At 37.6% G+C, this 27770-nt stretch overlaps 2 protein-coding genes and 1 long non-coding RNA gene across 10 annotated transcripts in view; 1 reads left to right on the top strand and 2 right to left on the bottom strand.

Moving 5' to 3' along the window:
- Positions 1–7480, bottom strand: part of MESR3 (misexpression suppressor of ras 3) — a 50925-nt gene extending 43445 nt beyond the window's left edge. Inside the window, exon 1 of the mRNA XM_022082189.2 lies at positions 7004–7480. Coding sequence (XP_021937881.1) covers positions 7004–7019 — 16 coding nt within the window. The 5' untranslated portion in view covers positions 7020–7480. The remainder of the gene's footprint in view (positions 1–7003) is intronic.
- Positions 7481–10405: 2925 nt separating this feature from the next.
- Positions 10406–27770, bottom strand: part of LOC110838680 (coiled-coil domain-containing protein 170) — a 32187-nt gene continuing 14822 nt past the window's right edge. For 6 of the 8 annotated variants that reach the window (XM_022082110.2, XM_022082107.2, XM_022082109.2 and 3 more), the window contains 14 exons: positions 26925–27023; positions 26411–26542; positions 25731–25850; positions 24139–24309; positions 22854–23166; positions 21678–21850; positions 20549–20749; positions 19319–19462; positions 18028–18099; positions 15983–16146; positions 15525–15633; positions 13878–13988; positions 12557–12682; positions 10406–11883 (listed from right to left, as the gene is read on the bottom strand). In XM_022082110.2, coding sequence (XP_021937802.2) covers positions 11551–11883; positions 12557–12682; positions 13878–13988; positions 15525–15633; positions 15983–16146; positions 18028–18099; positions 19319–19462; positions 20549–20749; positions 21678–21850; positions 22854–23166; positions 24139–24309; positions 25731–25850; positions 26411–26542; positions 26925–27023 — 2268 coding nt within the window. In that variant the 3' untranslated portion in view covers positions 10406–11550. Of the gene's footprint in view, positions 11884–12556; positions 12683–13877; positions 13989–15524; positions 15634–15982; positions 16147–18027; positions 18100–19318; positions 19463–20548; positions 20750–21677; positions 21851–22853; positions 23167–24138; positions 24310–25730; positions 25851–26410; positions 26543–26924; positions 27024–27432; positions 27737–27770 lie in introns of those variants that run through there. The other 2 variants (XM_022082114.2, XM_087357115.1) reach the window with 2 other exon arrangements.
- On the top strand, positions 16142–21372 carry LOC147872339 (uncharacterized). The gene is made up of 2 exons (XR_015537395.1): positions 16142–17231; positions 17917–21372. It is a non-coding gene; the product is annotated as an uncharacterized LOC147872339 (long non-coding RNA).

Genomic DNA, 27770 nt, shown 5'->3' with positions numbered 1-27770 from the left:
AGGAAAAAGGCCGGAAGCCTTCATTGGCTCCATTAGATATTCTCTCTTCTTGCTCTAAAACGCAATATTACTTAAACGACGCAGAGGGGCGCTGTAATGTATGAAAGAGTCGTACAAGACTCATGCATAACAAGACGGCCACTGACTCATCTGTGCTAATGATGAGGCGCGATTTTGAGGAATGCGACAATGAAAGGGTGTCATGGCTAAAGCACGTACGTAGTACGAAACAAATGAGGTGTCACAGGCGGAACTTTCTTGCGACCTTACCAATCTTCCTTGTTGATGAATCTATAGAATGACTCTACAGAAATTTCAAGAATAGGAGTCGCCCATCAAGAGAAACTTACGTAATGGAACACAGCGAGTTTCCTGATGTCTCGAATGAGGTCAAGTAACCTAAAGCAGAACGAAAAGAAACTTACCTACAGTCTGAATGGGTTTGTCCTCACACTGACATTTGGAAAATCTGTTCTGTAAGACTGAGCAGCTTAAAAATGCTATTTTGTACACTCTTATAAACAAGCAATTGAAATGTAGGCCTATAGTTATAAAGGCTTCCTTTCTCTTTAGAAGGAAAATAATTTCTGCAACACCAAGCAATCGTCTAACTGCAATCGAGTGGGTGTCTGTAAGGACAGAAATTAAGACACAAGGGAGACATTTTTTGGAACACAAATACTATTTTATCTGCATGTTTTCGTGTCTTGACTTTTCAAGGAATTGTGTTCGTGAAGTAATAAATTTAGGGAACCACTTGGCTAATTTTAAAGATAAGCTGCCGAGATACAGGTGATGCATCGACACATCGTACACGATTATGATGTGACATGTAAGCTAACGGAACCACAGACCGAATCTTGTGCTACAGAATTAAATATAGGAAAATAATAGCATAAAATTAGATGTAAAGGTAAGAATAAAAACAGTAATATATAGCTGTATTAGGGAAGGGGAGTAGATGTATAGTGTTCGGCGGACACAGTATTCTGCATAAAGAATTCAATTTAACAAATCATCAACTGATTGTAGCATGCAAGGGATTATCCTGAAAGCAGCTTAATATCATATTTCGGGACTAAATGCCTTGTCCAGCCATTAATGCTTACAATCAATCAATGATGACAAGCTTTAGTCTTCTGGTCTTGTATGGCATACCCAAAGGAGCATACAACTCAATTATACAAAGCTGGGGTCTTCGACTTCCGTTGATTCCGGCAAACCGTCATGTTGCTGTCTGGTGAAAATCTGATAAGTTCTGACGTCCATTGTTGAAGTGTGGTTGCTGCAAGAAGTAGGCACAAGTGTCCGGGCTAGAATGTGCGATAGGAGTGCTTTTGACAGCCTGAGAACAGCGTGACACTGACAAAAGTTTCAAAGTTTACATCAGGAGGCAAACCGGAAGTGCTGAAGGAGCTGGAAGTGTTTAGATACGAGGTTTTCGAGTTTTATCTTTCACAGTGTCAACTTAACTTCTGAAAATAATCTTCGTATTTCGCCTCCTGCCCTTGATACATAAGTTTATAATATCACAGTCTTGTGGGTGAGGTTTTTCCATTCCTCTTTTTCCAATCTTGCCACAGGGATGCGGGTGGTTCTCCAAGGGAGACAGAGGAACGAATCTGTCGGCCCACCCAGTGTTCGCTACCCTCCTTCAGTATTCAAATACCATACAAACTAAATCTCTGGCTTTTTTATGCAAGGACCTGGCATTTTCAAATTATAATAAAACGTAATTAAAACCAGTAATCTATAAACTACTTCGTACAGACACTTTAATTACACGAGTAAAATCTACAACGAGACAATTACTTTTAACTACTCGCTAAGTTATGTAAAGATTGTTAAATAACCTCTGAACCAAATTACCGACATTTATAAATCTACATGAATACCATTCCATAGGGCACCCGAACACGGTGTTCTTTAATTCCCAGTTATCAACAACACAAATATGGCGACACTGCGATCTTTAAAAAATGTACACCACCTTATAACTTTTTTCAGACTATTCAAAACAATATGGCGAAAGAAAGAACAGGACCTGTAATCAACATTTTACTAAGCTCCACCCTATGCAAACGTACGGAGGAGTGGATATTTGGCTCCGCGCATTCTTAAACTCAGCACTCGATGGAAATGATTGGTCAGCTTCACGCCCCAGCTGCTTTGCCTCTGAGGAAATAAGGCCAGTACCCACAGCCGATCTGGAAGTCGTAGCGAAGAAAAAATTTCCCTGAAAGGAATCGAACCCGGGTTGTCCAGCTCGTGAGAGAAGTCTTCCCTTACTTCTTCCCAGAACTTATCTTTGTATAGTGCATCCACTGATAGTGTTACCAAGTTTCCTTATAATTATAAGAACTGTGTCTCGTACTTAATATTCCGCAGGCCAGACGTAGTTCCTGAGTCAGACTTCCATGGGCTGCACATTAAATGCAGCACTTACCTTTTTCTTATTCCAGTGCTCTTGAGACAAGAGTATCCAACCGTGGACACTTCGCACAGCTTCGAAACGTAAATAAACGTGTCACATAACTTCTCTCTGCTATACGCAAAACATCCAACAAACACAAAAATAAATTGCACACAACAATCACAAGTTGTCTTGGCAGCAGCTACGTTACCCCAGAACGAAACAATTCAAAGTAAGGCTACAAAGTCCCGTCGCTAGGTGCAGCAACAAGAAATGTGGAGGGACAAGAAACGATGCCGTGGGAGGAGCAGGAGGGATTAAAAGAGAAGGGGGAGAAGAATGTTTGGAGTCAACGGAACGAAAGAGCCAAGTTCAGGGTTAACCAGTGAGAGGGACGAACCCTGTCTGCGAACCTGGTAGCCAAATCCATGTTACCTGGCATTCCAGAGAGCTTGTTTCACCAACTAAATCCATGCTGCAGAGTCCTTGGGAATCCAACAGCATGCTCAACTAGTCAACATATTCCCCGACTTTTATGGAACAAGAAGATTCTTTATCGTGTTCACAACGGACTTTCACCGGTCCCTATCATGAGCCATATGAATCAGAAATCTCACTGGTATTTTATTTTGTTGACACTTTCTCAACTGCAAATGTTTCAGTAGCATCGAACGAGCGGATTGTGAATTACGTTGAAAGAACTGTACATACACTGCTTTAGATACTTTCACCAGGATTTCTGTTGGGACAGAGTAAAACCAAGAAAGAACGTTAAGGCGAGTTTTAGGCCGAGATTTTCCAAGGAATCTCCCTAACATAAAGCAGGTAACTAATCTTTACGCCAAAGATGGAGAAGAGTGCCATGACGAAGGACGGCATGGAAAAAAGTTCGAAGCGCTATCCGCACTGCGGCACTGGCTGAAGATGAATGGTCGGTCAACCTAATTCTCCAGTTGCCTTACGCACATGGAAGTAACCCTGGTAAGAGTAGGGTGGCTCCTAGAGCCTGTTTGGATGCAGTGGTGGCGAAAAAGAAATCCTACCACTGTCGCAGATCAAATCATACCCAACCCAAGTCGTCAGGCGCGTAGATCCCAAAGATTGGCAACCGATATTACGAAAGTCGGCCATTGAACAAGGCCACGAGCCAGTTGAATCCGTATTACACCCTCGCAACAAAATATTTTCCAGCTATAAATTTCCATATTATTCTCCCAAACTGGTCACTTTCCTCAGAGTTTCCCCGCAAGAATGTTGCACGCATGTCTTGTATCCGAGTCCATCGAAAAACCATAACTTACTGCCTGAACAACCAAGTGAAGCCATTGTACTGTACATGTATACAGAAGTGTGGAGCATCCACTAGCCACTTCTTCCCATTCTTGCCCTGGTGGAAAACAGACCTACGCCTGCTATCGTAACTGCATACTTCTACTATACATCAGAGGCTACACTACAGCGAATTAAAACACGTTATTCCACTCTACGTGACATGCACTTTATCAGCTCAGGGGACAAACCAGTAAACCTAAATGATCAGCTCCGTAACTTTGATGGAGGCCCTAGGGCTACCAATTTCTCAAACCTCTGCAAAATTTAATTTTTGAATATTGTAAACAGAGCTGCCCAAAATATTCCATTTATGTCTGAAACCATTACTTTACACGAAGCTGCAATCAGACGTTATTAAACGGAAGAAGACCTCCAAATATGAAGGTTAATTGGAAATACGCTGAACAAGGAACCGCGGTCAGGTCCTCACACAAGAAACAACATAGGGGGCTCCATGGCGTTATTTCGGTTCTCAGAACGAGCTCTGAGCACAAGAAAAATGCCAATATAGTCCTATGACTTATATAGTTATAGTTTATGTGTTGAGGGAAAACTTCTATTTGAAAGCATTTTATATGTGGTGAGTACTGACAAATCAAGTGACAAGAAAGAAGTTTTATAACTTGTATTCAAATTCTCACATGTGCTACCCTCCATGTCGAGTTCTCATCTTCTGTTGATCATAAGCATCTCACTGTGAAGTTTTCTGCAGTGTCTTGTTGAGCTACTTCCTTCCTACTAGATCCAAATATTCTTCTCAACACGTTTTTCTCAAATTACATAATTCTTTTTTCTCGAGGATGAGAAATCAAGTTCCACACCCATAAACAACAACAACAGGTCAACTTAGAGTTTTGCATATTGTAATCTTTTACTGGTAAGAGACTGGGTACTAAATGCAAGGGAAACAATGTAGTTATAAGCAACATAATAATCCTACAATCTAATCTTAGATAAACGAACATCAAGACTTTGAACAGAAATATAACACTGCAGAGTATTCCAGACAGTAAAATGATTAGAAGACTGTGTCAATCTGAGGAAACCACGCCCTCATACTTCCGGTACTTGCGAAACAAAAGCGTCACACTATGCAAACAGCGCCTCGGAACCCCACGTGCAATTATAATGACACGGCATATCCTCAGGTATTGCGCAAGATTCAAGTCACTGTACGTCTGTTTCAGCGACATCGAGAAGGCATTCGTCTGTGTGCCAGCTTTATCATCTCTCGTCTCTTTCAAAAATACGAAAAGACGGAAACAGATAAAACTATGATTTTCCTAGTTGCTTTGTGTTGTTCTGAAAAGTGGAATCTTTAACACCAACTAACTAACTACCTCCGTGTAGCACAGCGTCCTTCCTGGGAAGTTAATAGTTGCTCAGTTAGCAACAAAATCTCTGCTTTTAATGACTGTCCATTACTATACTCACACCAGCCCGCCACTGGACCCTGACTTATACCAGATGAATACATTTCGTATCACATCTCATTGTCTGTACAATACATTTTAATATTTAACTCCCGTTTACGCATAGGCCTCGATGTTTCCCGACCAACATTTCTCGTCTCTCCTTAACGTGCTACGTGCCCGCCCATCTCGTCCTCCTTGATTTGATGAGAATAATAATGTTTGGTAAAAAGTATCAATTATGAGTTCTTCGTTATGCAGTTTTCTGCATTCTCCTGTTAATTCTTCTTCTCTTTCAGGTCCAAATGTTCTCCTCGTCACTTTGCTGTGTTCGATTTTTAACATTTGCAAACGTTCCATATAGCCTCCATCATCGCCCTGATGATGGAGGCAGCAGAAAGCTTCTGAGAGCTGCGTGTAGGCCTACAATCTTCTTTAGCTACCATCACACATGTCTGTGCGACCCCTGGAAGCATGGTCGTCACACTGAATTGTACAAAACGCGCTCCCAGGCAATAAGAACTCAACAAAACTCAGGCTGCTAAGGAGAAAATTCACTTCCGGCAAGCTGCAGTGTAATTTCTCTCTTCATTGTTTTGGTACGTTACAGATAAGAGACAGCTCGATACAAGAATGAAATTGTAGAACTCGAGTTCACACAATAAGACAGCGTACAAAAAGTTCTTCAGTAAAACTTTCAGTGCCATTCAGCACTAACAGATTGAGAAGATGATTATTCCATATAGTACAGCATTTTCCTTGAGCGCTTCATAGTTATTCACATAGTCAGGATATTTCATCTTGTTATAACGCACAAAAGTTTATCGTTATGTTCACGAAAGTTCGCTATTAAACCCTGTCCTCATCCGCCTGTGATGCTCTTCACTGTGTAATCTGGAGGAAATATAAACCTCTCAAATATCCGTCTCTGATCTCTGAACAGAGTTGATTACGGCTGATTGATCAGGTGTGGCTTACTATTTAATGGCATTGTAGTAATAAGTTGAGAACATTTTTTGTGTGAAATGGAGAGTTAGCGGGTGCGACCTACTTTAAAATACCGTCCTGACAGATTCCTAATGGAATTGCAGTAGGAATACATGGAAAGTCCTATAAGATCTAAGGTTTTAACAGAAATGTCCGTTTATATCTCGGTCTTTTGAATTTCTGTGCCGTGTAGCTTTTGGCCGAGTATATAGTTGTACACGGTGCATATTACTTTCCTGCTAAATTAAGAGCAGTTCATTTATCGTCAAATTGCTTACCGTATTTTCTCATTCTCGAAAAACTGCATCAAGATTACTGGACTTACAAGTACATTTTGCGTCATTTTCCACATTACGTAGCAGCAGACACAGAGATGAGATGCATGTAATCTCTGTATCCCTCCGCCATGAATTGGTCGTGCCAACTGAACCTTTTAATCTGTACAGCCTGTGTTACATAAAAATACAAACACTTCAAACTGAACCCTCTTAAACTACATTCTATTTTTCCCTCTTAATGTTGAACAAACTGGATACAAAAACTTCTCTCAGCATCCATCTTGAATTCTGCTTGAGTACAAAGCAACCATAACCTGGGTTTTCAACTTGGCCATAACCAAAATTTCGCGTCCTGACGGCTATTACAACAAAAATTCTGTTGCATGTCACGACATTGCAATTATCATACCGGCCTGGGGTTGACTGGCATTATAAGATAGAATAAATGCAGTGGAGTACCGATTTGCTGCAAGTATCCCGCTCATCCTCCTACGGATGGGCCCCCAACCACCAAGTGTTCAGTCGGCACTATTTAGTTGTGTTGGTGAACTTGGTAATCAATGCTGTTTAGTTTTACTTACGTTTTGCGGGTTGCATCTGCAGCCAAATTCTGACCACGAATCCTGCCTGGGATAAACACTACTATTTTACCTTCACGAGCAAGTCTTCCACATCACAAACAATAACACACCGATGTGACCACAAGAAAACTGCCACTAAACACTTTATGCTCCAACATATCGGTAATTACAATTGTAAATACAGTGTCCGTCTGTCTAAGGAGTTGTTTGGTTCCTTGAAAATTCCTAAGGCGCCATTTCTCTTCATATGCACGTACTACCACAGACACCGTCAGACTGACTGCAACGCAAAACACAGCGCTGTTATAACACGCAGTTCAAACTCGCCCTAGTAGACATACTAGCGATTTTAATGGCGAGTGAACTGAAACACACGAGATCCAAGACTTAACTGCCTCCCTCCGCTACAGTGTGCTACACAATGATATGTCGACACGTATTGTGCATTAAGTTGAAAGATCTAGACAAACAAACTGGGACATTAACACCCCATTTTCTTGATTTCAAACCGGATTTGTCCTGCTTTATTTTGCACTGTACTACAGAGTTTTGTGAAGCAGTGGATAATTTTATTGATGGAGGAAATTTTATACAGTAGAAAACTGTTACTGTTAATCCAATTTCAGATAACCATTTACTAACACTTCTCTTGATTCAACAACAAGATATATAATCATTACTATGCTATGATTAACCATTCAAAGCCTTAGCCTTAGCAAGATCACAAAAGAATCCTGATACACCACTTCTGTTACTGAATGACTGTAACGCTTGAGCTATGTTAGACTGATTGTGATTTCAGAGACTTTCATAATTTGAAATCCAAACCTCTTCCTCTTAATGAGAATAAGTATCGAGTAGCCCACACGAATACATTTATGTGATAATGTGATAATTAGGTTTGTGGAGCACATTAAAACAGCTGCAACTTTTTGACACATATTTTAAAGATCTTCACAAGATCGGTAAAAAAAATCATATTCCTCATTGTTACGAAATAAAATCTTTCAACGATGGCTAATATCCATTCTATGTTAAAATAAGTAAATGTACATTAACGATTGTCTTTTCGGGTCCACTGTCTCACCGAAAAGTACGTGTTAGGAAACTATCCAGCCTCAGCCTCCTATCCAAAGGGTACTGAAGTTCTTTCTCGTTGGAGGGGAGGGGGTAAAGCGCGGCCAGGGCGTGACGCTGACCACACACCCCTATCTTGTACCGAGGTTAAGAATGAGTAGGAGCTATACCATCTCTTTCCACAAGCGCCTACATGGCGTATAGTAGGACATCATTCCTTTTCCGTTCGTGTATTGCTCTAGACTTTCTCTTGTGTAGAAACAGAACCTTGTTTTTAAACAGATGACACTGTATGTTGTCATTAGCCCGAGCTACCGTTCTCACTTAGGGTCCGTAAAATAACTTGTGCATACTGTAATTTAATTGTCTCTGATGGCCAAGTTTTACATCTAAGCCTACATGATATTCTCGGATTGAACACTCCATCCACATCTTTCAGTTCAGTCGGAAATCGAGTTCTTTGTTAATTCTTTATGTCGCAGTGGGAGATAAATGCAGCCTTCTTGAAGGTGAACCAGGCTTTAAATACTGTATATCCTTTAAAGAGTTGCTTATTTGAAGGATATTTCTCAAATAACATCTCTCGAACTTCTTGTAGATTGCCAAAACGTCGCAAAAGCCGGTCTCGGACCTCCCGATACTGTATATGGGTTAGCAGGGCCGTCCGTCTGACCTGCACGCGCCGTTATAGTGACCCGAAAACCAGCCAGAAAATTCAAGACCAATTCCTTATATGGGTAGATGCATTACACAGTGCAATTATGATACTGCTAACGATTCTATTATTGATAGGATCAGTAACTAGTTTAAAGTCGACTCATCTGCATTGGCTATTCGCGGCTGTCAATACATTAATGTAACCTGAGAAGAAAACTTCAACAAACTCAACTGAAGTTCCAGCAGGTGCAGTTCTTCCGCTCAACATGTAATGGTTTTATCACCGCTACACGAATTCCAGAAACTCGTTTGTGGAAACTGAAGGCACAAAGAGGATTTCAGGTAAGCACAAAGATTTCTACTTCAGTACCATGCATCAAATGATGTTGGTTTCCTTCTCTTCATCTAAAACGTTTGCATGGCCGGCCAATTGTTGAAACCAAGGTTTCGGAGAAACATATCGCCTTCATCATCAGGCAACATTTTACTCCTAATGTTGTCTCTGCCTACAGTCAAATACCGACATCTTGACCACCGTGAGATCTTGAAATCTCACATCAAAATGCTGTTCAAAGCTAAATGCTGCCATGGTAACATTTTGTTTGAGAACCACTGGTTCAAATAATGTTGTATGGGTTACCTTAATAAAGATCTTTGTGTGGATAAAATAATAAAAATATCACTGAAGGGGAAAACAGACATTTCCATCTTGTGACGCGTGTTTTCATGCAGGCATGGTTCATAAAGCCGGTTTCTCGGTTCAGGACCTTCACTTCGCGCGTCACTGAACAAATGAACAGCTAATGGACCAGAAGGGAGTAGCCTGACCGCGTTTGCGTGAAACATTTTATTGACTCTACGCTGTATTCAGGGCCTATCTGGTGACTACTTTTGGTGCGTTCAAAAATAATATATAAGCAATAAATTAAAATTTTTATTAAGTCAGCAGTTTAATGGTTGCAGTACTTTTATATGAAAGTGAAATATATATTTAAAAAAATACATTCTTAGCGTCACTGGATGTACAAAATTGTACAAAACTGAACACGGAGGTGTACAAAAGAAAATTTTATATAATAAAACAGAAACAACCACCCATGAAAAATGTCTGCATACTTTAACAGAATGGACAAAACAGGCTTTCAAAACTTCAAAACCAGTTATATAGATGCATTAAAAAGATGAATGCAAAAACAGGCTTGAGTCAATTCATGGAAGGTAGCAAATTATCCTTCATCTACATTGGCATGACTTCCTCTATAACAAATCAGTACTCGGTCTCTTTAGGATCTGAAGGAATGTATGTAACACTTTGTGTACATTATACTACAGAACTTTTATCATATAAAACAGTACATGGCTACCAGCCAGACATTAACTACAGCATTAATGGTTTAGGAATATACTACTGTGATCCATAGCCAACTGGAACACATGTAAGCTATGATACGCTTCCAATAAATAATAAACATATCTCTTCAGGGACAACACCTACAGATTCCTAACGTATAAACTGCATAATTTTGTCATTATTTCAGTTCAAAGCTCTCTTCAGGCGCTGCCTTCACTCAGCTGTGGATTAAGGAATGAAAATCCTTTCATATAAAAGGAATTTAAAAGAATGATATTTACAGGCAAATAAACAATCAATAAATATCTTCCCTCTGATGAAAATTAAATTACTTGTCCTTTACTTTCATTATTATCAGTTACATTAATAATCCGGCTTCATTAGTCTTTGGGACTTTACTTCTTACTTCCAGAGCTATTCTAAGTACTTTAATTACATCATTTGAACAATACATCTAAATCACTATAATGTTCATTCTTTAAGCATCTTAAAACTCACAATTGCTCTTTGATTATATCATTTTCTCCTTATTTTCCTTGTGATGCTTCTTAAAAATTTCATACACTTTTATCTTTCTGTCTGTGTTTCAGGTCCACACATTAGTACTGGGTAATAATATTTGTAATTTACATTGTCTTCAGGCCTCAACATTCCAAGGCTGTGATAAAGTTTTTAACTTGATTGTCTTCCTCTACAGAACCCTCCCCCCTTTTCTGATCTTCCCTGTGTTGTTAATTTCACCACCTATAAATATATATATTTTAATGTCTTTTACATCTTGATTTTTACATATAAAACACTTTCTAATTTATTGCACAGGGTAAAATGATATGTAAAATATATAAAGCTATAAGATGTGTACATGTTTAGCTTACATATATGGCTGCAGGCAATCAGCTCATCTGTGGTCAACAAGCAGCAGGCAGGTATTCGTTCCCATAGTAAGTCATACAGACTAGACATAACACCCCACTAGCCACTTTGGCTTTCTGAATAACAGAACATGTATCGCATAAGAGGAATTTAAAAGATTAACTTTCAACACTTACATAATCTATGATGTATATATAGCATCTTAAAACCAATAAACAAGTAATATATGGCCCTATTTTGATAAAACTCAAATTATGAACAAAACAAATTGGATAGGATGCATAACAAACATGTACATCAATCCTTCCAAGTTCACTTGACAACTATACGTACCATCTGTTTAAACAGCCTCTAATTATTAATTTTATCAATGGAGTATATTTATAGATTTTATATGATCTCCCAGAATAAATGGTGATTATTTCCTTAAACAGCAGAACTACTTAAACTTTGTTATAGAAGTGCTATATTTCTATGCAATAGAAAATAAATTTGTAATTATTTTCAAATGAGCTTAAACTTCAGAGGGTTAAACTAAATAACAAAATCCCACCAGAAAGCCAGTCAGCCAGCTTTCTGAGCATAACTATCATGTTGATGTCCGAATGGGGCGTTTGTTGTATATTCCATTTACATCATCACTATCATCTGGAGTACTGAGATCAGGTGGGTCAACAAATCCCGAGTCATCATAGTGGGGGGTTCGAGAACCCCCAGGACTAGGACCCAGCATCATAGGTGTCCTTGTACCACCAACAGGAGGACTGTTTCGCAGCAGCAGTGGATCATCATAGCGTCGTGACACCAATGTGAAGTCACGATGTGCATGAACCAGTTTCTGTAGACGTGCAATAAGTTCATAGTCTGGCAGGTTCCCATCCGTACCCAGCAGCTTACCAACTGATGTACGGAAACTCAGCAGCTAAGGAGGGAAACCAATATTACACAGCCACATGTTTTCCAGATTTATTCCTTGTGATTTTGCACACCTCAATGTCTTTCATCTTCATTTATTCCACATATAAATGTATTGTTCTAAAGTTGTCCACACTACAGACATCACAATACACAGGGAGCCATAACTTATATTCCTAGTTCAATAATGTAGCCAAACATCCACCACATCAAAAAAGTTTCAAATAGAGGTTATAATTTTCCCCAACAATGTTTTATGCCCCAATACCAAATTTCACTGACATCCATTCAAACGTTTTGGAGATGATATGTAAATTGATGGATGTGACCTGTCCATTCATTGCTGACTTTATGTGTTCTGTGCAAAGCATGCATAAAATGATAAAAAGGATGGACCTGTTTAGTTAAGAGGTCACACTGGACCAAAGTGGAACTAAATAACATTTGCTTTACAAGTTTTATTGTATACTCCTAACACAAAATTTAATCAAAATGTGTTAAGGCCGTCTCAAAATGAAACTTGTACAGCTAGACACTACCTCTCCATTATGCACTCTTAGCACATTCAAAACAAGCAATTTATCAACAAGATACTGAAATGGAAAATCTCATTAAAGAAGCAACTTTAGATCCATTTGTTTTGTTGCACTATCACACAAGCAAACATAAATACAACTTACAGCATTCTCCCTGCGCTGACAGTCAGACAAAGTCTGCTTCACACTTCCCAGTTCATCCCGCAGCAACTGTACTGAATGGTCATTCAGAGAACGTTCCTGTTCTACTGTCTGGCTTGTCGTTCGCACCTGTGCAGTAACACAAAATGAATACTTTTTATACCTGAAAACACTTTAATAGGTATACAAAGACTCTTAAGTCCTAATTATTAGCAGGCAAATTTTCTTAGTCACAAACTGTACAATTTAATGACATGCACATTTAATGCACGGGTCTATTCACAGAAACATCAAGTCCTTGAATGTACCTTCTAGAATCAGCCCTGTGGAATTTTTTTTGTACAGTACACAGTAATCTTCAAGTAATTAATGAACATTCAGTTGATCAAGAAATCCCCTGTTGTCTTAGAACCAGTACATTGTTCACAAAAAACCAACCACTAAAGTATTTAAATAAACTGATAACAGAGGAGATGAGCCTTTAAATTCACACACAAACACAAAAAGCATACTTTGACTGAAATAGCTGTAATATCTATCAATTTTTTTCAACTTAATTCACATTTTATAGGAAAGTCTTGTAATATCTGCAAAACATGAGGATGTAATTTACATCACCTTAGTATTTCAGATTGGTACGGTGGTAATCCTAGAAGCACTTAGAATAAGGACCAACATTCCCATTAGCATATAAACACTCCGAGAACTATGATGTTTCATTCACTATCACTAGTTGCCAAAGCTGCATTGCATATCTTATGAATTTTTCTGTATAATGATTGGTCTCAGTCGCTACATCTCAGAAAATAAATAATTTAAAAATAGTTTAAAAAAAGGAAGCAAAAGTTAAAAAGTGTCCAGTGTCTTTTGGTGCATGCTACAGCCAAAACCTACTAGAGAAAATTCCTATCTGGAGGGAGAGAGAGACTGAAATCTCAGTCACTATCACCAATGTCTGCATCTTCATTATCATCAATGTTTACCAACACAGAATGTTCACTGTCACTGTCTGAATTCACTAAAATTTGTTTTAAATCAATTATACCTACACTTTCAACCAATAAATGTTACTGGATTTCTGGACCTTGTACATCATCTTGTATTTCAGGCAGGACACAATGTTTTTGAAAGTGGATGTTTCCAGTCTCAGGAGGAAAGGCAGGGAGTACTTATTAAGGACTGTCAGAAAGAGCTATCTCAGCTGTAGAGTCAGTCAGCAGTTGTTCAGATATCCTTTGCTCTGTCAGAAAGCGTCTGTTCTTCTTCAGACTGACTATATGAATCAAGATCAGAGTGTGGTAATATAATATTCTCATCAACTTACCTGATCTTTGAGCAGAGCCACTTTGCGGTTGTATCGAGTTCTTAGCATTTCAGACTCCACAAGCCTCTTCTGGAGTTCCTCCACTTTGCGTCCCCGTTCCAGTGCAGATATCTGCGACATGAGTCATGACAACAAAACAGCATGCAAAATTTCTAACAACTAATATAATGGCATAAATAATACAAATGACTTCTGATAGAGATGATTTTTGAGGATAAAATATAATCATCCTGCAATCTCTTCAGATAGAACCAACAGCGTAAGTACCTAGTGATATTTATGAAACGTTTTTGCTGACTGAAAGCTAACATGTACAAACCTCATTTGTTTTAAAAATCATGTTGCCAATAATGACACCAAACATCATGTAGTTTAGATACTTTGAAATAGTCATATACAGTTTGGGGCAACAAATTATTTCTTTGATACAGATAATATAGCATCTCATCATGATTGCAAATTTGCTCAAATAAAAAGGAATGAACATTCTAAAAAAGGAGATCTGAGGGCCTCATGGTGGTGAAGATGTCGATGTTATTTTTCTGGGTTGTGATGCCATGTGGAATCACAGGTAGGTATCTACCTACAAGTCCACACAACACCACAACCCAGAAGATTATCAGCATCTAAAAACATCTATAACAGTATTGAATATTACAATTTTATCAGACACCTCATTCTACAAATGATCAACTAAGTTACTACAAAAATTAACATATTTAGATACAGCCAACCTTGGTCATTCAAGTGCTTTACATTAATGCTGAACTTTATCTCGACTTAAACACATTTACAGTTTACTCAATTAAGGAAAATTAAGTTTTCTGCAGTATTCTTTTATAATGGCACTTTTTAGAAGAGTTATCACTTCTGCATATACATAATCATCTGTAAGCAACATTTTGCATATTAGGTGCTCTGTGGATGGACCTGATGTAATAGTTGGCTTTCTTGGTGTGTGTTCAGAAATACTACACAAGGAGGAAAGATATGTGGAAGAAATCCCAATGCCTAATTAAAGAAACAGAGTTACAGCTATACAGTCATTATAAGTAGCACACAGGACATGTCACCATCAAATTTAGGTGGTAGTTAAAAGAGAGAGAGAGAGAGAGAGAGAGAGAGAGAGAGAGAAGAGGGTAATGCTATCCTACTATGTGTCATCTAGACACTCGGGGAAAGAGGAACTCCTACTCATTTTCAGCCTCAGCACTAGAAGGGAATGAGTCGTCAGTGCTACGCCCCGGCCACACTTTACACCTGCGGAAAAGACCCCTGGTACCTGTTGGATAGGAGGCTGGATGGGCCCCAGGTCAGGCTGAATTATTAACCAAATTAACTTTCAAGCTTTGGTTTAAATTTAATTTGTTGCAGTCATGAGTAATAATTGCTGTAAAGCCACTTCATATACATTAACCAGCCAGCCATAAATCTCAATCCACAGCCTGGCTATCCTGATGGATGCTTTTCATGATTTTACTCAATTCATCTAAGAACATGCTGGGTTACCACCTTAAAATAAGCTATGATCACTTCAATCCATATAATCTGCAATTCATTATTCAATAGTCCTGCCACTCAACGGTATATACCCTGTGCAGTTGATAAATAATAAATAGTCCATGGATAATATAACAAGGGTGTTACCTTGTAGTCAGATGCATCTGCTAGCTGTGTTTTCAGGTCCCGAGAATGTGCTTTAACTTCGGCCAACTGAAGCTGCAATCTGTCCACCTGTTTCAGCAACTTCTTTACTCTGAAACACAACCAAGAACCTTGCATCATTATACTATAGTCTAAATTAGCAAGGCTTTACTGTATTGTTATAACTATGTCTCCATTGTATGTATTCGGCTTTTCAGTGACAGTTGCATTAGATATTTGGTGTTAATCAACGTTTTGGCAAAAATTGCAGTTATCATTTTCAAGGTGGATCTAAGATGTCTCCATTGTATACTAAAAGAGAACAAGGAACATATATTTACAGTATCACTGTTCTATACATCAACAATGGTGTCAATAAGGAAGTAATCCTGTTACAAACATAGAGATAGCATGGTAAGTGAGCAAGATATCTGTACCATCTATAGGCATATTCAACCAACCTCAGGTTTGCTTCATCCCTCTCAGTCTCCAGCAGACTTCGTATTCTACCATTATCCTCCTGTAATGACAGTTTCCTGCGTAACAAATCCAAGTGCAGATCTCTCCTCTGCAGCTGTTCTCTCAGTGTCCGTACCCGCCGCTGAAGCTGGTATACAGCAGATGTCTGCACAGGAAAAGATTGTAGGAACTGGCATGGCTACACTGACAAATGGCTATCCATTCTCAATTTTGTTAATACCAAAGCTTCTAGTGGACACTATCCTGAACCACTTTAGCCTTCACAAAATATGTACATATTTTTCCCTCAATCTGAGCTATATGCCCTGTTCATTATAACCTAACTGATTTCACTCTCTAAACAAGGTTTTTCATTATGTAATATTCCCTACTTACTTTATATCCCTTTGTTATAGACACTTTCCTTGCAGACTTTTGCAATGCTATCCTTATCACAGCCATTTGGCCACCTATCATGGAGTGTATACCCACTGTAAACCTACCATACCTCTACATAATTTTGGACCTATTATATAATTTGTGTACTGATTTACTTGCATCAGTATTTTTGATTGCTACTAAGTTTAACCCACTTCACCATGTGGTGATTTGCACTCCTGCCTTGTATTTGTGAAATCCCAGGTTTCAATCTCAGTCCAGAAAATGAATATCTTAAAGAAGACTAAGTTTTCCTCAGTCCCTCCAAGGAAATTAATGACATATCCTTTCAGTCATCACATATAAGCTGTTAAAGAAACAAATATAGATACCAATCAATCACTTCTCCCATCAAACTTCCTCACAAAGTGTATTTTGAAGTGGAAGTGTGCAAAACACATTTCAGATTAATTCAGATAAAGTATTTGTGAGAATCAGTGATGAAGACTGATAATACTGACAGAGATAAGTTAACAAATAGATATGGATCTACGAAAGTGTCTTATTGTGAATGAAAGTAGAGGAAAAATAACATGCAACAAAGTCTTATTTATGTAGCATAAAACTTCAGGAAAAGTCACTATTTGGAAACATTACTGGAATTGTATCCAGATTGTCTCTCCAAGCAGCTATTGCTTTGCTGCTTTAGCCTAATTACAGGGCAATTACAAATATGAAGAAATGTATTGTTTCAGAAGGACAAAAGAGAAAAATATTTTATGAATGAAAACAAACTGTTATAACATATTCAGATGTGGCTGTTCTTTTATCACACTTCACCTGCAGTCCAGTAATTTTGTTTTTGTCAATGAGGTAAGCATATGCAACCACATTTTGTTCAACAGTTACAAATATCAGAACTTCATAAACATGTACTTTTTGAAATACTATCTATTCTCTACAGTACTATAAAAGCTACCTATGGACAGAGAAGTACAACATTAACTGAGCAGATAGGCATAACTATAATGTTCTAGCTTTTTATTATAATATACACCCAGTCTAAATTGAAACTGGGTTACCTGCTATCTTCAACAAGGTTCTTCACGTTCATTTTCTCAGTTTCTCTGAGTGAATACCAAGAGACAGACTATGATTGCCCCTCTTTCAGATCATACCAACTCACCGTACATAATCATTTCCTGGTAATATTTAATGGTGCAAAACCTCTGCACATGAAGTAGTATAAGAATTAAATATCAATAAGTCATTCACCTACGACATAAAATATAGTAACAAACACTAAATCCTAATATACACCAGAAATTTAACAAACAAAACGTTTCATTGGCAGTTTGTGATTGCAGACCTGAATATATTAAAAATACTTAATACAAATGCACACAGACAATATACAGGAAGATCTCCTTGTAGTAGTAGAGCAGCCAGAGAGCAAGCCTCCAAGCAGTAGAATGCTTGGAGCCTTACTACAATATCTGTAATACAACTTCATAGCATGGTACTTAAAAGACAGTGATAATATTATTTTATGTTACAGATGCAGCAGAAGTCTCTTGCAGGATTGACTAATCCTGCAAACAAACAAGCGTGTGCAAAGTGTCACTAGTCTATTCGGTGGCACTGATGAAAAAACTAATGTGGTGCTTACTTCTCGCAGAGGAAGCTCATGGAAGGAATGTTCCCGTCGCAACTGCGGGAATGTCCGATAGGTCCACCAGGACTGGGCATAGTAACACAACAGAAATGAACATTGAGACACAAAAATAATTGTGTAATAATTGAAACTCACTGTAGCAGAATGGTCCAGCATCATACGTCACTAACTCTTGTCCTATAGAAATCTAGGATTTCTCTTTGGAAGGCATTTTGAAAAATAAATTAACCCTCTTCCTGTCAGAGCTCCAGCTGAGGCAGGTTCTCTAGACTTATCACAATTCCAAGTGACTGATGTTTAGAGGTCACTTTACCATGGCATGTAATTAGTGTGTTATGAAATGGCACTACAATGCAATACCTTTACTTTTTAACACTTTCTGCTTATCTAGGGAACAGGTCTTTGTATTATTATATTTTTAAAAACAGCTTGGCACATACTGCACAGCTTGCAGGAGTACATCTGGCAGTAACAAAAAACCAGGAGTGGGAAGTTGGACAGCTATTCACTCTACACAGAGTAAGAAATTATATTTCTTTGTGTTTGATTATTCACCATATAAAAATTGTTTAAGATATCAGTTGTAGATCTTAATGAGCTCCATATTTTAAGTTATGTATGAAAGTTTTAGATGATCCACCACTTCTGAACAAATTAATAAAGTTGATTTGAGCCTCACAGAAGCAGGGCTACGTTTCAGAGAAATTAACCAAAATAAAAATTCTCTCACAAACTTTTACTAGACATCCAATACCAAATTTAATCCAGAGATGAGACATGCATACATGACCACATTATTCACTTTCTGCAAATACTGCATGAAAACTACATTGTTAAAACAAATTTGCAAATCAGCCTTCCTGTTGACACTAATTACATTAGGTCAGAAAAAACAATTCTCATTACAGTTGTTAGAGGATAACAGAAGGGGCCATGAAGCCATTAGTCCACTCAAGTATGGCCCAAATGTGATTAATATTTGTTCCTGAACTTCGTGAGGAAATACGTTCATATCAGGCACAAATATACTTCAGATGGTGAAGCTGGGTTCAGTAAATGACCAAGAATTGAGAATGAAGCACACAGAGGAACCAAACTCTCTGCTCTTGTGGTTAGACCATGCTGTCATAATATCAAGAATGCTAAGGGAAATCAAGTAACAAAATATTTTCTTGCAACACTGATTGAAGGAAACAAATGTTGAGCTCTGACTTCCAATTTCTTTACACAAAGAAACAACAAAGAGGTTATATCAAACATCAAAAACTTTGAAATCCAGCTTTACCTTGTCAATCAACTTATCACTCTCCAGTCTTGCCAGCTGTTCAGCACGAATTAGGAGTGATTCAGTATGGAGATCCACTCCTATTTCTTTTGATATCTCTTCCATGTTGAAGGCTCTGCCCAGGCGCTCCAAGAAAGTCATGAACTGGGGATAGAAAAACACTGACTGACTTATTTCATTTCAATTCAGACAATTATACAGTAACTTGTACTTAGGTTTAACTCCCAGTTATATATGAGTCTCTCATGATTTTCATTGGTCCCAAAGGAGAAATGCCAGGATAATTCCTTAAAATAGGCCATGGCAGTGTCCAGTCATTAATTTTAGTTTAATGTGCATAATCATCTGTTCATCTCATTTAACTGCTGAAAACCTTTTAAGATAACACATCATTAAATGCTCTATAAGCAAATTATATATCTGCATGCTGCTACATTTCTTCATTATTTTGCTCTCAGACACCCTCAACTCATGTTCTTCATACAATCTGAAAGCTTGAAAGATATTTCAGTTGTAACTGACTGTTATTTGTTAATGGTATATCAGTATACACTCAGTACACACAAGACATTTTGAAACAACTAAAGGTTGAATCAGTATTCAAACAGATTTATCATGTCAACAGAATCAGACAGGCAGACAAAATTAGTGAAATACAAGAACAAGGAACCAAAAGACTATTAGACAGTTAATCAGACCAGAGCAATAGAATAAGTGGCCCACTATTCTCATTTTTTGGTTATAAGAGATTTTAGGTTTTCACAGCAGTGAAAATAAGGACTGTGGTCTTCTAGGTTATCACATCATCTAGCGTTCTAGATGGTTACTAATATTTTAGAGGAACATATAACCTTAATATCCGTCTTCTTCCTCTGCAAGACTGCATTGTCCCATAACCAAACAGCCCTCAGATTTAGGACATTTAGCAATGCTGTTTCAACTTAATAAATTATACAGTATCAAATGAGATATGAAGATGATCACAAGTAGCAAATACGAAAGGTGTGGAAGGAAGTGGCCATAGCCTATTTGATGATATTAGCTTGACATTAGCCTGAAAAAACTTTGAAATTCACAAAAAGCCTAATTCAGAATAGCCTTTAATTTGACTGTGATTTGAACTGACTACCTCCTATACACAAATTCAGAGCATTACTGTTACACAAACCTGCTCTGTGACTTACACTGATGATGATCATGACACCCCAGAGTGGACAAAGGCATACTCACAGTGGTCTTGTCTCGCCTCAACCCATCTCTTGATATTTCGGTTGCATTCAAATCTCTTTCTGTCTTGTGCAACTGAGACTCCAACAGGGTCTTTTCATCCTGAAAGGCACGTGCACGTGATGTGGCCTGCTCCTGAAGCTCACAGTGGCGATTTAATTTTTGTGTCAGTACTGCTACTTTTTCCTGGAGACTTCCAACTTGCTGGAAACATCACAGACAACAGCCCAAATTCTTCTATCACATTCAAACATTTATTTGATAACTTCATATTAATTTGGTTCTTCTAATATGGAACTTTTTGCATTGAAGTCATTAACTATTAAATTAACAGTTTACACATAGCTTAAAAGCTAAAACTGTCAATGTGCCTAAGCACTGTACCATTAAGTTGTACAAGGGAAACAGAGAGTAATTTCCACGCATAAGACACCTCAGTACTACATTGTGTTGCGTGGTTATTTTCACAATATGGCCACCTCACCCCTGGGTACCCTGTTGGCAGGAAGCTACTAGGCCCTAGACCAGCCAAAAACAACCTGCTGTGAAGGAAACCATTTTATTAACATTTCACATACAACATTTTAAAATATTTGTTATATCTGTCACTCTTCAATTAACAATTAATAAAGTTTCACTGTAGTTCAGTTAGAAATATGAAGTTATACATTATTTTGTAGTGGTATGATTCTCTTGATTTAAGCCATTTTTAATAAAGCAAATTCCTGTCAAAATGAAAGGAGGTACAAATAAAATAACTGCAATTTCTCAGTTTCTATGGGTGTTATTACATTTCTGTAAGAGGTAATGAAAACATTATGAATCTCTGTGAAAGGTCCAATTAATTAACTCCATGGCACTGCATCTATAGTTGATGGTTATACCACTGATCAAGAAGTTCCTTGTTCACATGAAACCTGAAAGTTCACTGCTGTAATCATAAGAACACTCACCACTTACACTAACCTGAGAGAGCTCTGATCAGTTCATCTCTTTACAACCTATTCTTTCAAAATCTGACATGTCAAGTTACTGTTCTCAACATTCTTAAACCACTTCCTTTCTTGAGAGTGAAGGACTAATTTTCACTCATACCTACTGGTTTCAGAACATAACAGAATTAATCACATACTGTCAGTCGGTCCTTATTCTCCTGTATGACCTCCCGAAGCCGTTCCTGAATGCTTCCTTCTTGGGTTTCAACAAATTTTACAGGAGAACTCAGCTGAATTGCTAGTGATTCCAGCAGATGTCGCAGTTCATTCTGCAGCCTCTGGAGTTTCTCCTCCTTGAGCTTCACATCCTCTGTAAGTGACATGAACATGTGCAACTTTTCTTGCTTTTATAGTTGGAGGGGGCAGCCAAGAAGACATAACCCCACAACGTCATTAAGTGTACTCTGCTGAAAAAATTGACTGTGTCTGACATAAGCAGTTGTTTCAAGCAATTCACATAACTGACTGCATCATATGACACAGACTGAAGTGATTTATATCAGAACCCTAGTTACTTGTGACTTCTGAGATATTCTCAATTATAATTATGTGGTTTGACTGACAAAATTCTGTGGCCACACCTAATATATGACCTTGATTTTAGATTTTTAAACATCACTGAGTTCATGCAGTATACAAAGATCAGGAAGGATGCAGTCACAGCCTATTTTAAGGTAATATACTACCATTCACTATATACAGTTAGGAAAGCCATAAGGAATTTCAGTCAGAAAAGCCAGTAGCCTAGTCCTGACCTAAACTGGGTGCCTCTAAGATTAAAGTCAATAATGTCACCATTAAAGCAACTTTCTCAGTATAAAATATTCACTGCATTTGTCAGGTGCCATCTCAAGAAATAATTGTTCATGCATTTAAGTTATCTAAAACTGTATCAGAACATGCAAAGTTATTTTCATATATTGACATATATTTCACTTACACAACATCTTTACAGTAAACGTCAATGTAAACCTAACAAGCACAGAAATGTTTACACAGATGTTTGAATGTGCATTTCATGAGTTCTCTGTACTTGGTCCATAAAATCAATGCATAATGAGAAATGTCTCTCTCACTGCATGTAATTTCCTAAATCACTTACTGGATCTTGATGACATTTTATATGAGATGTCTGTTCTAAAATTTTTGATGAAACATCCTGTCATCTAAAATATATATATAAAATACAATACAAAGATGCAGTGACCAATTAAAATTAAAATGAAGTTACAAGATTATTTATAGCTACTATATGAAATATTTGTCAATATAATTTACATTTGATGAAAAACAAGAGTCGGCGTTGAACATACCCTTCAGCTGGCATATGGATGCTTCCTGGGAAGCGATGTTGTCTGTGGCTAACCCCAGGCTCCGATTGGAGACAGACAGTTTGTCTCGCAGGTCCATGACATCCCTCTCTGCCACTCGCTGTTGCATCTCAAGTGTGTCTTTCTCCTGCCTCAGTCGATCTAATTCCAAGAGATGTGATGCTGCTTGCCTCTGCAGTGAGTCTCTGTCAGCCACCGCCCTTTCTAAGGCCTCTCGACATGTTCGCAGTTCTGTCTGTATTGCTGACAGTGTGTCAGATACAGTGCTTGACCTTGTCCTCAGTCGAGATGTTTCCTGTAAATTAAAATATACCAAAATTCCTGCTCAAGTGTATATGTACAATATGCCTTCTAAAATATCTTCTACCATAATGAAAACTTCATACAATGAACTTCACTTTCATATACAAGGATCCTGGAACCAGGTTATAGCAGTATTACCATTACATTTGGTGTGATGGATGATATTTATGAATGTCTGCTTTGTTTTTAATTTATTTTTGCATATAACAAGACATGAAAAATTTATTAAATGAGCAAAATATTCAATACATACCTTTATAATTTCCCTTCTTATGCATGTTATCCTTTTATGCAGGAAACATTTAAAATGGGATATAAGCTTTACTCATATGGTGTTGTTTTTGCAACCCAATCATTTTAATTTCTTAGGAAGGAAATCGTTTTAAAATGGATCTCATTAAGCAAGAAACACATACTTAATTCTAGAAGACCAATTCATGGTAGCATAATATGAATCGGTCATATTTAAAATGTCATTATCAAAATTTAAGTGTATGAGGAATAGAGTGTGGAAGATTTGAATTTGAGAATTTGTATATAAAGATGCAAACAGTAGTTATAACAAAAACTTGAAAGAAGAAGTTGCTCTGCAGAAAACTGATTTCAGAGGGTAAAGTGTTAAGAGAGAAACCTGATGACAAAGAAAATAAAGCTAGTTACTGTGCATAGATAATGACTGGCTTTATCTGATGGACCTTACTGAGAAGACATCCCTTCTTTAAAACTGAAGATGGAGACAAACCTAACCTCCAAAACATACATCTTGTTTATTTAGACAATTTGGATAATGTCTAAAGCAAATACTCCCAGTCCCAGTGACTTCTGTTGAAACTAAAGAAAAGTCTTTCCACTTCTGTTGGACTAAGATTCCATTTTCATTAATGGAATTAATGGAAAGACCTGAAACATTCAAGTACATTTTTAACATATGTCTGTTGACATTTTGCCTGCCTGAAAATCTTACCTGAACTAACTCTGATGCTTTATGAATGAGACCATCTGGTGAGGACAGAATTGTTTCATTGTACTCTGTGCCTAAGGCTGAGGACAGTCTGCGCACGAGGTCTTGCATGGCCTTACGCTGTGCCTCCTTCAATGCTTCCTCAGAGTTGCATTCTAGTTCCAAAGAGTGAACCTACAACACCAGAACAGATAGCAATGTGCATTGAAACCAGGTGAAAAATATTGGTATCTACCATGTAAACTGCCAAGCTGTGATTTTCAGTTTTATTGTACAATCATGTTGCAAAATTTAAAGCTTTCATATAAATAAAGTGTCAACTACTAAGTTTATTTAGTGTAATTTCTATTGTTGATAACATATGAACAATGGATACAGAGGAAAAAATGAAAATATGTATTAATAAACTCTCCCTCAAAACAGTTTCATACACAAAGAAAGTAATATGCACTGACTTAGTCCAATAATCACCATCAGATATTACTTAACTGAATAATTTGTAGGTTATTTAATAATCCTGTTTCATCTACAGAGCTTCAATGGCGTGGAAAGAGAATGGAGGGTTATCATAATTGCTGAGACAGGAAGGACTTGGTAGGATGCCTCTTTAATACAATATCTCAGTACTCACCACAAAACCCTGTCTGAATAGCTGACAAATCAGTTGAGATTTGAACTGAGTATCTTGTGCATAAAAATGTTGGAATTACTGATTCTTCAACCCGTTCAGCGGTAATTAATAATTCACAGTTGTTGACACAGTGTGTATTCGTTTACTATGATTATATACAAGAATCTCTCACAAATATGGAAGTAATTTTATATGTGTGCAACAAGTTAGGAAATGTACATTGGGCGTAATTATTCCTGTGTCTGCCAGGATCTGGATTTGCTTTTGTGAACGAAGACAGTGTGTCAGTCACAGATTCTCCATGTGGTTGTGTGAATATCCATCTGACTGAGGATTCCCCACACAGGAGGTCCCTCACATAACTCTTCTACATGCAGAAATGCATGCAGGTCTTCATGTGGTGTCCATTATTGCTGTTGAATTTTAACCAAAACTGGAATGTGCTGACAAAATCAGTAAAACTAATCAGTATAAAAATTCATGAATATCAGTTCAATTGTTCTTGAATCATAACACATAAACAAAGAGACCAACAAGCATTGCAAACCTAACAGGTATATTTTTTGCAACTTTCAGTTATAAATGTGCTTAAAAATGAAAAGCTAACAAAACCTTATGCTATGTTTATCCCTTCTTCTGCACCTTCTTCCACTTATTTTACTGCACTGCATTTCCTTTCTCAATACCTATACCATTCATATGCTTTATCAGTTAAAATCATAAAATGCTTCAGGCATTGTCATTTCTCTGATCTTCTGATTACTAGCAATGGCACAAACACAGCAACTTTATCCTTACTTCTATTTCCCCCACAACAGCTTCCACTTCTAACAGTGTAATTCTTTCTGGGAGTAAGTTGAAAAGTAACCTACACTCATCTGCACATTTTCTCAGAAGAGAAGACATATAACACAGAGGCAATCCAGATTTAATGTTCTGCAGGAAGTCAAATGGTTCTAAGCACCTTCTTCTCCAAGTCCTTTATTTTTTCTTCCTGATAACGGTTTTCTCGCTGGAGGGTCTGCATTGCCATCTCGGCTCGCCCCTGTGACGCAGTGAGGTTGCGTTCTCTCTCCTCCAGATCCTGCAACATAAACAAGTAGCTGAATTACTACAGCCCCTTAAATTACCAACGTTCAAACATGCTTTAATAACACTAAATATATGAAGCAATTTATTGATCATTTTGTTCTCATGGAACAAAGTCTCTTGCACTGGAGGAGAACATAAATTTCAAGTCTCCCAAAACCGCATGCTGAAGAGAATATTTATACTGTGGGGAGGTGACATAGAAGGACAATATTACACAGGAAGGAAATATATAACTTTATAACATGGAGGTTATGATGGACTGCATGGGTAAGGAAAGGAAGAAATGCAAACAGAATTTTGGAGGAGAATCCATTAGGAAAACTTTATGGATAACATTAAATTGAAAGTTAAGAAAACTGGTTCTGAGGATGAAAAGTTTTTGGAATTGGTATAAGATCATGAATAATTGCAGGTTTTGGAAATAACAATGTTAAACCAGGTTCTATTAAAGCAGTGTTAGTTCACAGGTTATTCATTCAAATTTATGCTTATCTTAATGTGACAAAATATAAGTAGCACTGCACATGAAGGGTCCTGGCAGTAACAATATACCTGAATCCTCTTCTTGAGAGATGCAATGACAGCATTTTGTCGTGCCGCTTGCTCCCGCAGCTGTTCTGTCTCCACCTGCAGCTCCAAGGCACGCTGATCTCGACTGCGTAGCTGTCCCTTCATTTCTTGCAACTACAATGGAATACAAGAAGTAGGACCTCACATTCCTTTTCATCATCACACCTAGAACATCTCTGGGGCTTATCCAGCCTGCTATCCAGTGGATGTAGCAGTTCTCTCTCCAGGGCGTAAAGCTTATTCCTCACCTTTAAATACATATTGCTCAGGTATGTCAAGAACTTTGACACCTGATTATTACATGTTCTTTGCATGAAGGGAACATATTATGTCTCTGTCTGCATGTTTCTCTGAATTGGAATTTGTTGGTATGACAGACCTAATTTTATTTTTGCCATATACTGCTGCAATATTACCCTACTTTACTTGGAATTCAGATTGGATTTTCTGTCATCTAGAACTTGAGATTTCCATCTTTATAAGGAAAGATTCCCACCTCACTGATCAGTCGGTCTCGCTTGTACTGAAGTGCAGCAATATCACTGCGAAGGGAAGTTGTCACATCGTGTGACATATCTCCTGCTTCCTCTTCAGTCTGCAAAAGCAACAAAGGAAGCAACTGCCTTTCTCAAATATTTATTTACTGCTTTTGTTCATGTTATATGTATGCCTCTTTACACAACTAGTTTTATGGAAAATTATTGTGCAAAAAGTTATTATTAACCAATTCAGTGATAACAGAATCAGAACATTCAATAAAACAAATACAAAACACAACAGTGAACATATCATCATCATCATTTAAAGGTCTACTTCAGAAAGGATGTTGTTCCACTTTAACAAATGTTTGAAACACAAAAAGACGTGTTTAAAATTAAAATTCTTGCCAAAACGGTCAAAACAGTTTGGCTCCATTTTCACTGTGGACTAGAACCACACAATTTTTACATCAATACACTGAATAATTTTATGTATGAAGAAATGTAAAACTAAATATCAGCCACCTATTTTTTACACTGGACCCATCACTTGCTGTTGCTGCTGCTATTATTTGTTGCTTCATACTTATGCAGAAACTAAATATGCTTCCAACATCTATAATTTGGCATCCTAATATCATTCAAGTTGCTACCATACTGGTATTTTCAAACAGAAAACTTTCAAAGACGGTGAAATAAACAAAAGAAATTTCTAACATTCTTAAGCTCTTTCACTATGGAAAAGTTCACATTATACACACTGCAGGTAATAACCACACAAATGAAAGGCTGGAGATAGCAACTTTATTAAATTCCATGGACCCATAGTCAGATAGTAATAGGATGTGATTTCATTGGTTGTT

Source organism: Zootermopsis nevadensis, unplaced genomic scaffold (assembly GCF_977971745.1).
Source record: "Zootermopsis nevadensis isolate Lab colony 2312 unplaced genomic scaffold, Znev_1.0 Znev_ptg000028l, whole genome shotgun sequence".
Lineage (NCBI taxonomy): Eukaryota > Metazoa > Arthropoda > Insecta > Blattodea > Termopsidae > Zootermopsis > Zootermopsis nevadensis.
The sequence above is the reverse complement of the archived record's forward strand: the minus strand, read 5'-3'. Positions and strand labels throughout refer to the sequence as shown.